General features: G+C 42.3%; 1 protein-coding gene across 1 annotated transcript in view; it reads right to left on the bottom strand.

Moving 5' to 3' along the window:
* Positions 1 to 14,902, bottom strand: part of GCGR (glucagon receptor) — a 48,661-nt gene that overhangs the window by 22,059 nt on the left and 11,700 nt on the right. The window contains exons 2-3 of the mRNA XM_088474733.1: positions 2,012 to 2,148; positions 728 to 824 (exon numbers count right to left, since the gene is read on the bottom strand). Of these exons, the coding sequence (XP_088330859.1) occupies positions 728 to 824; positions 2,012 to 2,065 (151 nt within the window). The 5' untranslated portion in view covers positions 2,066 to 2,148. The remainder of the gene's footprint in view (positions 1 to 727; positions 825 to 2,011; positions 2,149 to 14,902) is intronic.

The raw sequence follows: 14,902 nt of genomic DNA, 5'->3' as shown, positions 1-14,902 counted from the left end.
AGGTTTAAGGAAACTGTGTCTGTTAGTGCGATCGTGAACACGAAAACGGGGCTGATTTCGGGAATTTTGTTTCGCCTGCCTGAGTGGCTAATTGGATAGCAACCTCGGCTTTCGGAGCTAATTGGATAACCCCATCGACAGTATTAAGCCAAGGCAGATTGCCGCCGCTAATAGGATACCGGCATTTGTGCAACAGTTTGGGGAACACCCTCTGCTATTTCAGCATGATAATGCCCCTGTGCACAAAGTGAGATCCACCATTAAATGGTTGGCTGGGTTTGCTGTAGAAAAGCTTGACTGGTCTGCATAGAGCCCCGAACTCAACCCCAATGAAAACCTTTGGGATTATTTGAAATGTAAACTGTAAACCAGGACTGATCACCCAACATCTGAGCCCAGCCTCACTAATGCTTGTTTGGCTGAATGGGGCCATGTTCCAAAATCTAGTAAAAACATTCCTAGAGGGGTGAAGGCTAGAAGTAAAGGGAGGGACAAACTTCATATTAATGCCCATGGTTTTGAAATGAATGTTCCACAAGCACATATGGGTGTGATGATTGGTTGTCCATGTACTTTTGGACATGTAGTATATATATGCATATAGCTCAAATGTCACTGTGTAGTTGGATGCAGGGTGAGATTTTATGCCTTATAAAATATTTATTATACATATTAGTTTGTGCAACAACACAAAACAAAGGCTTACAAAAGCATGTAGTGTATTCACCTGCTGGTGGTGGCTCCATGGACATATTCTTGTTACAGTCTGTCTCATACTTCTTCCAGCTGTCATACAGGTAATCCATGATCTGAGCCGAGGCAGCCTGTGGAGAGAATATACATGAAAACTAATCCAGACAAGGGTATGCAGTCAGACTGTTGACATATTCATAATGTTGACAGGTATATGATGTCAACATGGTTAAAGTGTTGACATCTGGAAAATGTTGATATGGACAGAATATCGACATATGAAATGTCTATATTGTCAAAATGTCAACATTAGCATTAGACTGAGAGTTAGGTTTAGGGATTAGGGTTAGAGTTAGGCTTAGTGATAGACTCAAGGGAACATATGTGTAAGGGATTTCCGAGCATTGTGCAATGGTAAGGTTTCTGCACAAGAGGGCTATCTCTGTGCATGCAGATTTCTGTAAATATCAGATGGTATTCTAAGTGTCACAGCAATGTGGGGATCTCTATGGTGTTGCCCAACTGAAAAACTAGGTCCTGGCTTAGATTTTGTATTGAGTCTAGGAACGTCCGGTTACGCCTCTGTTATTCATCTTCATTAAAACGGTACTATAGATTGTAAGCTCCACGGTGGCATGGACTGATGAGAATGACTGAAATATTCTCTGTAAAGGGAACCATAGTATGTGTGCTCTATATAAAATAACTTTTAATAAATATTAGGGATGTGCAGGCTCGGATAGGTTCGAGTTTGCACGTGGAGTTCGGATTTTTCCCTCCAAAAAAACGGAACTCAGAACGAGGCAAAACGTCATCTTACATGGACGAACATCATCATTCCTGGACAAAAGACCAGGAATGATGATGTTCGTCCATGTAAGATGACGTTTTGCCTCGTTCTGAGTTCCGTTTTTTTGGAGGGAAAAATCCGAACTCCACGTGCAAACTCGAACCTATCCGAGCCTGCACATCCCTAATAAATATATACATATATATACATAATATGAATAAAGGATAATAATTCACTTGGGGTAGTAGTTATTTGTGTGATTTCTTGTAGTTATAAAAGTTTTTAGATGCGTATTAAGCTGTTTAAGCCACAAAATACATTGGCAAGATGTTCTCTGTGAACTGTCATTTTTATTTACATACATATATAATACATGTCGCACTCTTGAATAGAGGATGTGACCTGCACACTTGGTCATTCCCTTCTGTGTTGGAGGGGTTCCAGGAAATGCTGCACATACAGTGTGTGCAGAAGATCAGTGTGTACATGCTGAGAGAACAGAGGGATTTTTGTATTTTGATTATGTACCTGGCACAGCACTATCAGCACCAACAAGACACGGAGCAGGTAAGGCCGGGGCATCACTGGACGCTGACAACCTCATCTGTAGGTTTTATGCTCTCCTGCAATGGAGCTTTCAGTAGTTTGCAAGACTGGAGCTGATGCTAATGGAAGGGAAAACACAACTTCACGCTAGGATCATACAATGTAACAAATTCCTCACATTTCGGGACAAACTCACATTATTTTCTTGGAAACGTTCAGAAATACATATTATCTGTATAGGAGATCACTCTTGTTTAAATTTATTAATAACATCAGACGTTTTGATTATATTTACATTTCATTTTATGATTATATAATTCAATATGAGAACCATAAACTCCAGAAAGACAATTCCCCAATGCTCAAATTAGCGTAAGAACAAATAGTATAGTAGCCTGGAAACAAGAACAATGTACCCAACAAAAATAAGCATTCATCAATATGCATTGAGGGTCTTCTTTCTCATGGCAGCATTCTGCTGGTGTTCTGGCAATTTTACATTTTCTGTAAAAGAAATCAATCCCAGCCCAGTTACACCTAGAACTCATTATACATTACATGGTTGCACTATGATTGGTGCTAATGCGTTTCTGTAGGCATGCATTGGTTTCTGGAGCAAAGTGCTGGAGTTTGCAGAGGAGTAGATGTCTGCCCCTGCCAATAGCAGGAGCTTTTGGTTATTTTGGTTGGCACGGAGGAGGTGCAGCAGTGCGTCTAGCTTTGCGGAGCAGTGAAAAAAAGTTATCATTTAGCAGAGTTTATTAAAATGAGCAGGGCTGCCAAGAGATTGGGTAGGCCCTGGTGCTCTGGGGGTGTGGTCATAAGCAGAGGAGTTGTAGCACCGTATGGGGTGCACCTAACAGTATGAGGCTGCACAATCTTGGGGATGTTGTAATGCCTCCCTTGTTCACATGACCCCCAACACCTTTCCCCATCTTGGCACCCCTGAAAATGAGACAGCAAGGCAGACAAAACCTTATAGTTTGTCCTCATTTTAAAAATGGTTTAGCATTAATGAATACAAGTCAAAGTTCTTTGCAGCATAGTGTACTATGGGCCTGATTCAGAGATGGACGGAATTGCAGAGCTGCACACAAGCCGTTGAGTAATTCCATCCATCTAAAATGCAAATGCAGCAGGAGGTGTCTGTAGGAAAGAGATCTCCTTGCTGCATCTGCAATTCCAGCCTGGGATGACCATCACAACCGTTGCCCCTTTGGTCAGGCTGTAGTTGCTGAAGCTTACCGCAGCCTGACCGGATTCTGGCAGCTTGCGAGGCCTGGAAATCCACATCCATCGACGCAGACCCTGACCTCATCCCTCCCAGGAAGCGCGTTTCCGGGAACGCTGCACAGGAACGCCCTGTTCCAACAGAACTCCAGGGTATTTTTCTGAGCACTACCACTTCTTAGGGCTGCAGGCACCATTAAGGGGCTGATTCAATTAGCCAAGGGATGACTCACACAGTCTGTGCCCTCAGGTAAAGTAAAAAGAAATGATAGGTGCTAAAATGTGCACTGTTTATAATATGTACAATAATAAACACAATGACTTAAATAAGAATGTGAACTTCTCTTTAAAATAAGTGTCCCGAGGGGAGTTTGGTTTCTGCTCCTTGTGGAGTCTCCTTTGTAGATTATATATTCGCAATGAGAAGAAAATACACAATACTGTTATTGTGTATGTGTTTTGGCAAACAATATTAGTGATAGAGAGACCAATAAACCAAGTGTGTAGAAAGCAGTTCCACCCAAACCATTACTCTAGTCATCTTCAGGGTAACACCTCTTATGGCGATGTGCTTCCATCATAGTAGCTAGGCGTGAGCTTGTATATCAGGTTTGTATGATGTCTCCTTCCACTCTTTTGCCCGTCCCATAACCAGTGACATAAGGGGCACAGGAATGAGAAACAGCACAGTAGCTTCAACAACGATTTATTAAACAAGAAATGTATAAGAAATGAATCCTTTCTTTCCCCTACAATTCTGGTCTCCTGCATAGTCCTTCCTGTTATGGTGCCCGGAGCTATTCAATGACAGACCCATGATCAAACCGTAATCAACCATGAGAGAGCAGTTAGCGCTTATTTCTGATTTACCTCTTCCTATCCTTATTCCCACTCCCCCTCTCTGTTTTGTTTTGCGCCTGAGGATTACCTACGGTTTAAAAATACTTTTTTACTTTACTATTGGCAATATTGCTTTTTATTATGTCCTTTTTAATTTATTTCCACAAAAGGAAATTCCAAGCAGATAAAATCCATCCTATTATACATAATAAAGGAGAACATTTCATCCAACCCCAGTTTGGTGAACATCAGCTACAGCATCCAAAAGCCACCAGCAGACATTGGTGGACTAATAGTCCAGAATACAATTTTCTCCTAACACAGGGAGTGCATTGGCACCATTGCTGTCACTTTCTTTTCCCTGTTACAGTCTGCACTATTAGTGTTACCTATTTTATTACAGCATCTTTAAGCTGTGGGAATTGACAAGGTGAAGAAGTGACATCTCTCAAATTTAAGTGACTTTACAACATATTCATCATCTGCTAGCTAAAGCAACCACCGGCGTACATTGGAGCAAGTATTGTTCATCTATTTGCCTTTCACATTTGCACCATTTCATTATCACACTTCACTATACAGTGTGCACTATTGTGTCATTTGTTTTACCTTTTTGGATTCACACAGGGACAAGACTTTATGGATCAAACAAAATGCACATTCTGATTGACACATCACTAGATCCTGGAGATCCAGGAGGGAACACCCAAGTGTCAAGTGCAGGGGTGTATCTACACAGGGGGTGATTCAGCTGTGAAAGCAGGAGCTATCGCAGCCGCTAATATGTTAGCAGCTGCGATAGCACTAATATGGTAATGCAGCAGGAGGCGTCAGGCCTCCTGTATGCATTACTGATCCGAGCTGTGTCCTTGGACGCAGCATCGGATCATCTGCGTGTCTCTCGGCCGGCTGAGTGACCATGGCCTTTTCGACACTTGTATCACAACATGTTTTTTTGTTTTCTAATAACTCTGGAAAGCTGTATTTATACATATACTGTAGCATGCATGGGTGGCATCAAGTGGCTAAGAAACAGATGTGGGTAGGGATGTGAAGAGGGAGTCTGTGGGATGTGAAGAGGGAGAGAACCAAAGGAAATCAACCATGAAACGTGTTTACTATAACAAACTATTATGGTAACGTATGAAAAGGCAGCAACCCATCGTAGAATAGTGCTGCCTGTGCTTACAGCAGTGAACAGAGGCTGTACAACTTTCAGTACCAGTGCTCGTCTTTTAAAATAAGAATGGCCTTGGTGGGTGAAATTTTAACCCTTTCCCTTTGCCAGCCTAATGTCCAGTCAGTGGGCCTGAATCTGAGGTGGACACGGATTCGGCTTTGTCTTTTGCCACAGTCGCATCTGCATGATTAGGCTACTGCTGCGTCCGCTTTTCAAACAAGTTGCAGCGTCTTATGGCAATGGATTTCTCTCAATTTGCGAATTTCGACTTACATCAGCGCATCAAAACTTGCGCCAGCTGCAGTTTCCCCGTCCGAGTATGGCATCCTGTGTGAGCGGCTGTGAGTCTTTGAACGCAGTTGCTTTCAGTGACATGATAGGGACACGTCACCATCGGCTACGCCACTGCCGTTACCTCCCAGTAACGCGACTAAAATTCTCAGACCATGCAGCCGATTCTCAGCGAATCCGATTGAGACACATGCGTGGTGCAACTCAGATGAATGCGCAAACTTAAAATATCGTACAATTGTGTGCAACATCGCCTCATGCGCGGCCATCGAATCCATCTCCGGGGATTTCTACGGAAATATGCCTATAGACTTCTATAGATGGCATTACCTATCACGCACGAGCTCTGGAATGTTTCGCTTTCCGGAGCTGATACACATGGGTATTGCGGCGAACCTCAGAAAACGTCAGTTTTAGAAGGTCTGACTGCGTATTACTGCTTAGAACATCCCATCCCATGGAACAAACACATTTACAAGTTAAAAAATGAGAAACTACCTATACCTCTGCATTATCCAAAGATATTCACACAGGTTTCTTTTTAGATCATTTATTTCATTTTACATCTCCCGATATCTCGCAATATACATATCTTTAACTTTCTCTATACTTTTTATATTTTGCATAATATTTTATAATTGGGAACATTGACTTGGAAGAGACCACTTGTATTTGGAATGAAAATTGGCTTCATGGCAGAGTACATAGTGTTTATCGTTAATGGAAAATACTCTGTGTGGGTTTAAGCACTCAGAGGAGTACCACAGGCTCCTGGGTTAGATCCTCCACTTTACCTTGTTTATTAATTAGATAGTTGCAGATATGAAAGTGTAATGTCAGTGCTCGGTGTATGATGACTGTTCTCTGAAGAGATTTGGATAAGGGAGGTGCTTGGGCTGTTTTGTGACAGGTGAAGTTCAGCTCTAATGCTAAACACTTGGGTTGCAGTGATACTAAACTGTACTAGTACAGTATATTCCACAATTACTTGATGAAGGAGTAAACAGCAGATGGTCTAAAAGTAAACAGTGCTACAGAGTGGCTACAAAACCTAAGCGGGGATAAAAATATCATATGGGCTCTCTATAAAGCTATATGGAACAGGCAATGCAGTTCTAGCCACCAACTTACAAAACACACAAAGCATTAGTGAAAACAATGTACAGGTGAGCAAACAAATGAATAAGTTGTATGGAAGCTTTTAGCTATGAGCATGTCCAAGTTAAGGTTGTTTACTGTAGAAAATAGGTCTTTGGATTATCCAATTACAATATATGTGGTCAAAGCAAATAAAATCTTCCTATACCTTTTTCATTAATGATAAGGTTAAGCACACATCAAGGATTGCAAGAAAACACTTCTGCTTTAAGGTACTTGATGGGTTCTTTACTGTAAGAGTAGTAAAGATGTAGAATGACTTAGAGAAAAGCAGACTGAATTGATGGCTTTAAACATGGAAGTTTTTATGTGTGAGATGTTGATCTAGATGGGTCCCAAGGTCGTATCTATAATGGGTACAGGGTGTGCACACAGGCCTCTGGGCCCAGGGGGGCGCATACCCCAACACCCTGCACCCATATATTATACTTACCTCTACAGAGTTCGGCATCAGCAATGCAGAAAGTACTATCAAAATGGCGTGGTCGCCATTTTCCGAGGGATTTGCGCATGCACAGTAGAGGAATCACCAGAAAGAGGGCATGGGCACCATGTTCCAGGAGACCTGGCACAGTGTCAGACTCTACTCTGCAACAGCGCTGAAAAGTTAGGGAGGTGGGGGGCACACAGGAGACTACACACCAGCTTCTTCCTCTCTTAAATTACCCCTGATGGGTGCTCTAACTCGAGTCTAAATCATAGTACAAAAATAAAGCTGTCCAGTGTCTGTGCTACATGTTAAAGCAGGATGGATTTTCCATACATGCATAACAGATGCCTTTTCAGCACTTGGATCACAACACGTTTTGTGCTAATTTGCACCCTTTGGCTGGATTTGCTAAATACATAAATGAGGCCCATAGCATATTTGCCGACTTCCTGGTAGCCCCCACCGGGAGGAGAAAAGCGTGTCAGTAATGGGGGTATGTGCCGCAACCAAATAGACGGTGCTGTGGATAATTCGTGACAGTGTAATTGTATTATCCATCCACATGGACCACCCACTTCACGCAGACATCTTCTGGGAGACTTGACTACTCTTCCGGGGTCCCGGTGGTAAGAATGTGCCTCGGGAATCACTTTTATACATTACCCAGCCATAACACTTATAAATTGCAACCTAACTCCAAGATGTCAGTAGATAGGGATCTATACAAGCACTGTGGTTGTCATCTGATTACAATCTCAAATACGAACACATATTTTGTCACCATAGTGAACAATGATTATAACTGGAACATTTTAGTGAGTGTGTAATTTTAGACATCAGCACGCTGATAAGAGAAACACTTTTATCAGCACAATCATGTTTTAGAACGTTCACAGATCTAAAACAAAACACAGTTTAAAGTATTCAGATGAATTAGAAACCTCAGAATGACAGATAGTAAGGGACTCATTTTGAGTTGGATGTGCTTATTTATCATGTCTTTTTGTGGCATTAAGATATGCAATTCCATACTGTGTAATGCACACAAAATATTCTGTGCATACGTCCGTATATAGATTATTGCATATCACCGACTTGCATGTCCTTATGCCTAGATAGGTGAAATGGGTTTGGATAAAGCTGAGTACACACTTGTCCAATTCTCATCCAATCCAACCTCCGACCTACCAGTTGGTCAGACAGTGGTAGCGTGGGTATGCTCACATGATCACTGGTTTCATCCAATCCTGGTCGTCTGGTCTTGTCAAAAGATTTTTAAACCTGCTGAAAAATCAGGAGACCAGATGGCCAATCACCAGACCAGTTTAGTGTGCATGCTCCTGTGACTGGTGTGTCCAGCTCTTCTCCCAATTCATTATTATTATTATTATTATTATCCTATATTTATATGGCGCCACAAGTGTTCCGCAGCGCCTTACATAGTACATAGAACTAATAAGTGAACAAGAAACAAGTAACTTACAGTACATTACAGTCAGGACAAGGACACGACTTATATACATTGCTGAAATAGTGATTAAAGCACTCACAAAAAGCTGCCGGGAGTTGGCGGTCCCATGTTAGGTGCCCTAATGGGGAGTAGAGAGTAGAAGAAAATGTAAAGAGAAGCACATGAGGGAAGAGGTCCATGCTCATGAGAGCTTACATTCTAAGGGGAGGGGCAGACAGACAGGCATGACACAGAAGGGGAAGATAGGAAGGAAAGAGCATGAGGTGGGTTAGGATGAGTGCTGAAAGGCCTTGATGAAGTAGTGGGTCTTGAGAGCCCGTTTGAAGATTTGTAGAGAGGTGGAGAGTCTGATAGGGAGAGGGAGAGCATTCCAAATGTAGGGAGCAGCACGGGCAAAATCTCGGATGTGGGAGTGGGAGGAAGTAATCAGTTGGCAAGAGTTGGCATTCCAGTGAGTGGCAGCCAGTCTGACAAAGATTTGAAGAGTGTGTACGATGAGACAATCATTTCAGCAGATGGTTTCTGTCGATGCAGATTGGAGCTCTGCAGCAAAATTGGACAGGTGTGTAAGCACAGACTGAGTGTTATATCTGCAACCTAGGTCTGCAGTAGGATTGTGTCAAAAGTCTGTTCTGGAGTGGGATTTCCGGAGGATTGGACAAGCGTGTTCCCAGCTCAAGATGAGTATAGTAAGAGCAAGTTCACATTACTGCAACAGAATAAGAAGTGGACGTATACAGTGCCTTTTAAGATGCCGGAGGGCTGGTGAAATGATAGGCAGTGATAATGACTATCAGCAGCTCTATCTAGCCACTTTTGATTGTTTGATTAATGACTTCTCCAACTGATAGCACTTAAATCATTAGTGTCACAGCTGGATTATATCAAGTACCGCTCTCTGCTTGCATTAACTGAAATGTTCATATGGACTACTGCGGGGAAGTACATTCACATTTCAGTTTAAAGGGATAAGCAACAACTGTGGAAGAGTTTTGTATTTTTATGGAATATGTGACTTAATTAATAACACTGCCAAGACACTAGTTTCTCTTGTGTATATGACATATTATTAAATTATTCTATTGGGTATTGTGACTTTAGCAATTACTAATAATACTGTAAAGCCATATATGTTTATGCTATTGTGGGGCATAAGTATACTATCTCGCTCGCACCTGAAAGTTATATACAGTGCCCACTCTATCTCTGTAGCACTACCTGTAATAATGCTTTTGTGTGTTGCTAGTTCCATGTGATCACCCAGAGCCAATGTACTCAATGCTACAGACTTCCTGCAGTTTTGTTGTTACAGAGCATTTCCTGGGAGCACAGTGAGCAAGATCCTGTCAGAAGAAACTACACAGCTTTAACATAGTAAATATTAGGGATGACCATCGACGGGTCTGCCCTCAATGGTTTCTCACCATTGTTAAGAACCATTGAATTTGAGCCGTCAATGGTTTACCAGACGGTACGTGCGCATAGCAGGGCAGGTATTCGCCATCAGGGATCAACCACTGATGTTTATCATCAGTGGCCTCCCATCAATGGTGTAAACACTCACCATCGAAGGTCGATGGCGAACCCTAGTGGATATAACATGTTGAGGTTGAGTTGATGTGACATCACTGGCCCTACCTCTGTAATCCACCAATCCACACAGTTCATTTCTGCAAGACAAGTTTGCAAATCTTTCAGTCGCTGCCTGCCTATTTAGGGTCAGGAGCACCTCCCACCAAATATGGCAACCTGTAGCATATATTCATGTCAAATATTATCTCTACTTTAGTTGTTCCTGTGTGAATTTGTGATATTGGCTCATACAGACTGAGCTAATGATTTCTGTGCTGTGCCTAATCTGTCTAGAACTGAGGAGTTTAGTACATGTAATGTTTAGTGAATGGACCTGTGCCTATACTAGTCTCTCACTATGGTGTTTTTTTTTTACAAAGAAATGGGTTATCACTGTACTCCCAATTTAACATGAGGGAAACTGCAAAGGAATTATTTATTTCTTCTGCAGTCCCTGTATTTTCATGTTATTGCCTTCCCCATAGACTGCTGTGGGGTCTGCGAAAAGGCTTAATCTATAACAATTTATCTTGAGATTAGAGATGAGCGGGTTCGGATCTAAGAGAACCGAGCCCACCTGAATTTGCAGATATGAGTCGCATCCAAGCAGGCTCGTTTTTCCCGCCTAACTCGGAACTCGAAAACGAGGCAAAACCATAGAGTATGAAATCTCGCTGTTAGCGAGCTTAGGCCCTCATTCAGAGCCGCTCGTTAGCGGCAGTACGCTCGTCCCGAGCGATGTTTGCACATCTGCGCATGCGTACGGTTTTTAGTACGCATGCGCGAACCAGTCAGTGCGGCCGAAAATCGTTTGTACGCTATATAGCGAGTGCCTGCTATTTTGAGTGACAGAATGAGGCGTATGTGGGTGGTAACAGGGGATGGTGCTTGAAAATGGGGAGTGGAGATCCGAACGCAGGCGTGCTTAAAGGTCAAAACGGGCGTTTTATGGGTGTGTATATTAAAAACAGCAGCGTCATTGACCACGTCACTGGGTTATTTTATAGCCAGAACTGCTCGCAAATTTGTGGTAGCAAACACCAACCACAAGAATAGCGAGCAGTTCATACGCTGGTCGATGTACTCGATTAATCTAATAAATAGCGGACATGACGTAGGATGCGAGCGGCCAGGGGGCGTTTTTAACAAATAAACGAGCGTATGTTTTGCTCGCTCGTTCAGACTTAGAGGTGTGAACAGACTACAATGTGCGTACGGATCATTTGAATAGCCACCCCTTGTTTTTAAACGAACGACCGCAAATAGCGAACGGCTCTGAATGAGGGCCTTACATCTCTATGATCAATGTAGTATATAAGGGACCACGCGTTGGACGCCATTTCACTCTGGCTTTGGAGACTGAATAGGGATGGTGGGTAGTATAGGGCTGGGAGAGTGGTCCTGTGCTGTCTGCTGTGTCCTGTGTCCTGGGCTGGTGCACTACTGATCCATGCTGCTGAGTGCTGATCCATTCTGGGCTGGTGCTCTGCTGTCTGCTGTGTCCTCCTGGCCCGGTGCTTCTCATCCATTCTGGATTGGCGCTCTGCTGTCTGCTGTGTCCATCTGGACTGGTGCAGAATACATCTGGGCTGGTGCAGAAGAATACATCTGGGCTGGTGCTGCATCCATCTGGGCCCAAGTTCTGGACTCCCCCCAAAAATATATATATATATATATTGTAATTGTAAAAAAAAAAAAAAAGTGTCTTTAAAAGTTTTAGTGTAATATCTTTCTGTGTGTGCATGCATGCGTGTTAGGCTTAACCGCAGTACCGCACAAGATCCAGCCAGCAACGCAACTTGTTGCACAACCTAGTGCTTCCCGAGCCCAGGCGTGCAAAAAACAATTAAATAAACCATCAACACAAGTGTCTTTTATATTTTTCTGTGTGTGTGTGCATGCGTGTTAGGCTTAACCACAGTACCGCACAAGATCCAGCCAGCAAAGCAACTTGTTGCAAGCAACCTAGTGCTTCCCGACTCCAGGCCACAGTTCCGGAGCAGAAAAAATCAAATAAACTTGTTTTTTTTTCTAATAATTGTCTGTGTGTGTTAGGCTTAGCCGCACAAGATCTATCAAGTTGGCAACGCAAGCTAGAAGTGTTGCCCGACTCCAGACGCATCAAATTGTGCTCTGGGCCCAAAGTTCTGGAGCAGATAAAAAAAAAATATTGTCTTTTTTTTGTCAATTTTTTTTTGTGTGCGTGTCAGCCACACCTGGCTGTCATTGTCATCGGCGTAGGTGCGCAGGGATGCTGTGCTGGTGTCTGTCAAGGGGCTGCATGAATATTGCAATGAAAACCTTTTTTTTAAGTTATTGGGTTACAAAAACTTTTTCTAATCTTAAACATAGCAGAAATGTTATCCTAACAGCTTATAAAGTTATATGCTCTAAAAAACTAAAGCCTATATTTATTTACAAAACTATATAGAGTAGACATCCTAAATTCAAAAATGTGATAATTCAAAAACATAAACAAAAGTCAGGAGAGGCCTCAGAGAACATGAAAAAAGATGCTCTAGGTGCTGAACTTCAAGGGACTTTTCCATCATGTTCTGCAGTGTGAATAGGTTTCATTCACATGTTATCTATAAAGCAGTTCAAAGTTACAGCCTTCAAAGTGTCTGGCTATAACACCCACCTTTGCCAGGAATTGTCAAAGATCATTACAAGCAAAGGATTCATCTGTCCAGAATTTGTCTGGGAATTCATGGATTGTACTTGGCCTGAATGCACTAAAGCTGGCCACACACTAGACCAACTTACATCCAACCAGCCAACTAGTTGATTTGTTGGAATGAAAATCTGGTAAGGTATGAAAGCAAATGACAATCAGCAATTTGCTCCCAAACGCCGGAAAATGGACAAAAACTGTTGTTTGAACAAATTGTTTAGATAAAACATGTAACAAACTTGTCTGACGACCATTTTCATCTGTTTTCTGGCAAATTGCTGATCATCATTTACTCCCATTCCTTACCAGATTTTCATTCCAACCAGACAACTAGTTGGCTGGTTGGATGTAAGTTGGTCTAGTGTGTGGCCAGCTTAAGGCATCCAGTGATTCTCTCACTGTGTTTTGTAGCCGACTTTATTCCTACCTGAATCGCAAACTGAAATACGGAATAGTAAGCACAGACAACATGGAGGCCTTTGTTATTCTGCTGCCTGCATGCCAACCAATACCTCCCAGACTACACCCACTGGGGGGACCAGGTCTTGATAATGACCATCCCCATCTGTTGCTAGGCCTTCTTCTTCCAAACCATCCGTCCTGGACTTCCTGTCCAAAAAGGGTGAGCAGGGTACAGATAGAGGAGCTACATGTCCCCAATGACATTTTTTTCCTTCTATAATAAATGATGTGGAGAGATAAGAGCTTCAGATGTTGGAACAGGGGCTCCCACCTATTTGGCTTCCCTCCAGAGAACAGAGCTCTGCTCCTCAGGAAGTGTCTATGCCTGAGCTGATAGGTAGGTAGTATCTGTCTGTTGGTAAACACCCTTCAGGAGATGGCAACCCAAAATAACAACAACTATAATAATGTGTCCACTGATGATAACCAGCCTGATCCCTTAACAGCAACATATGGCCAACTCATAACATGACACCCAGTTTGCAGCCTCCTCTTCCTTATGACACTAATCCAGTCGCCATGGTTGATCAATCAGCCATGTGTGGTCCACCCAATTTTTGGCCTTCTACATTCTAACATTCACATATCTAAGAACTTAAGTGGACAGTGGGAACAATGGCAATTTGAAGACCACTAACTATCTCTGTTTTTTTTAATGTCCCTGTACAGGTTGGGAAATTCCGTTACAGAACAGAAGGTTTGCAAAGGATTATTTAAGTTAATTGTTTATTTATTTTTGGAAAGCACGCTTCCTGGTCCCCTTCTGGGATGAAAAAAATCAACTCCCAGCAAGCAGGCATGGCGCTCAAGAAAGACACAACGTAATACTTAAACCTTAAGTCTGAAATGTTGCATTTGCTGCTCTGTTCCGCTTGTTCACAATATCTCATATGGTAAAGTGGACAGTGGGAACAATGGCAGTTTGAAGGCCACTAACGAACTATGTTGGTTTTTTTTTGTCCCTGTACAGGTTGGGAAATGCATTTATAGAAGATTTGCAAAGCATTATTTAAGTCAATTGTTTATTTATTTTTGGAAAGCACGCTTCCTGGTCCCCTTCTGGGATGAAAAAAATCAACTCCCAGCAGCAGCAGCCATGCTCAAGGATTCTTCTGTGGCAAGGACTGATGTAAATGTACTGTATAACATTGGAATCAAAAAACTAAATTAAATTTACTACCAATCAACCCTTCCTGTCCCTGCCCTACCTTCAACTACATACATACTCCAACTCCCTCCCTCCTTTGAATAATAAAAGTGTTTCCTGATGTGCCATGTTTGAAGTTGAACTTCCATGTGTTTGTGCCGCCCACTGCTGCAGCTTAGCTTAGTCAGCCAGCTATCTTGGTGCAAATTTTGGGCCTAAACTAGATGAAGAAATCAATATTTTGAGCTGTGAGGTGGTCAAAATTGACTGGAAACGAGTGGAAATAAATGTTATTGAGGTTATTAATACTGTAGGAACAACAAAAGGCCAATTTTATGTGATTTTAGCTGTTTTTTTTTTTTTCTAAGAAAAAATCCAGATCCAAAACCAAAACACGAAAACAAAACACGGAGGTGAG

This window comes from Taudactylus pleione, unplaced genomic scaffold (assembly GCF_031769625.1).
Source record: "Taudactylus pleione unplaced genomic scaffold, aTauple2 ptg000016l, whole genome shotgun sequence".
Classification (NCBI taxonomy): domain Eukaryota; kingdom Metazoa; phylum Chordata; class Amphibia; order Anura; family Myobatrachidae; genus Taudactylus; species Taudactylus pleione.
The sequence above is the reverse complement of the archived record's forward strand: the minus strand, read 5'-3'. Positions and strand labels throughout refer to the sequence as shown.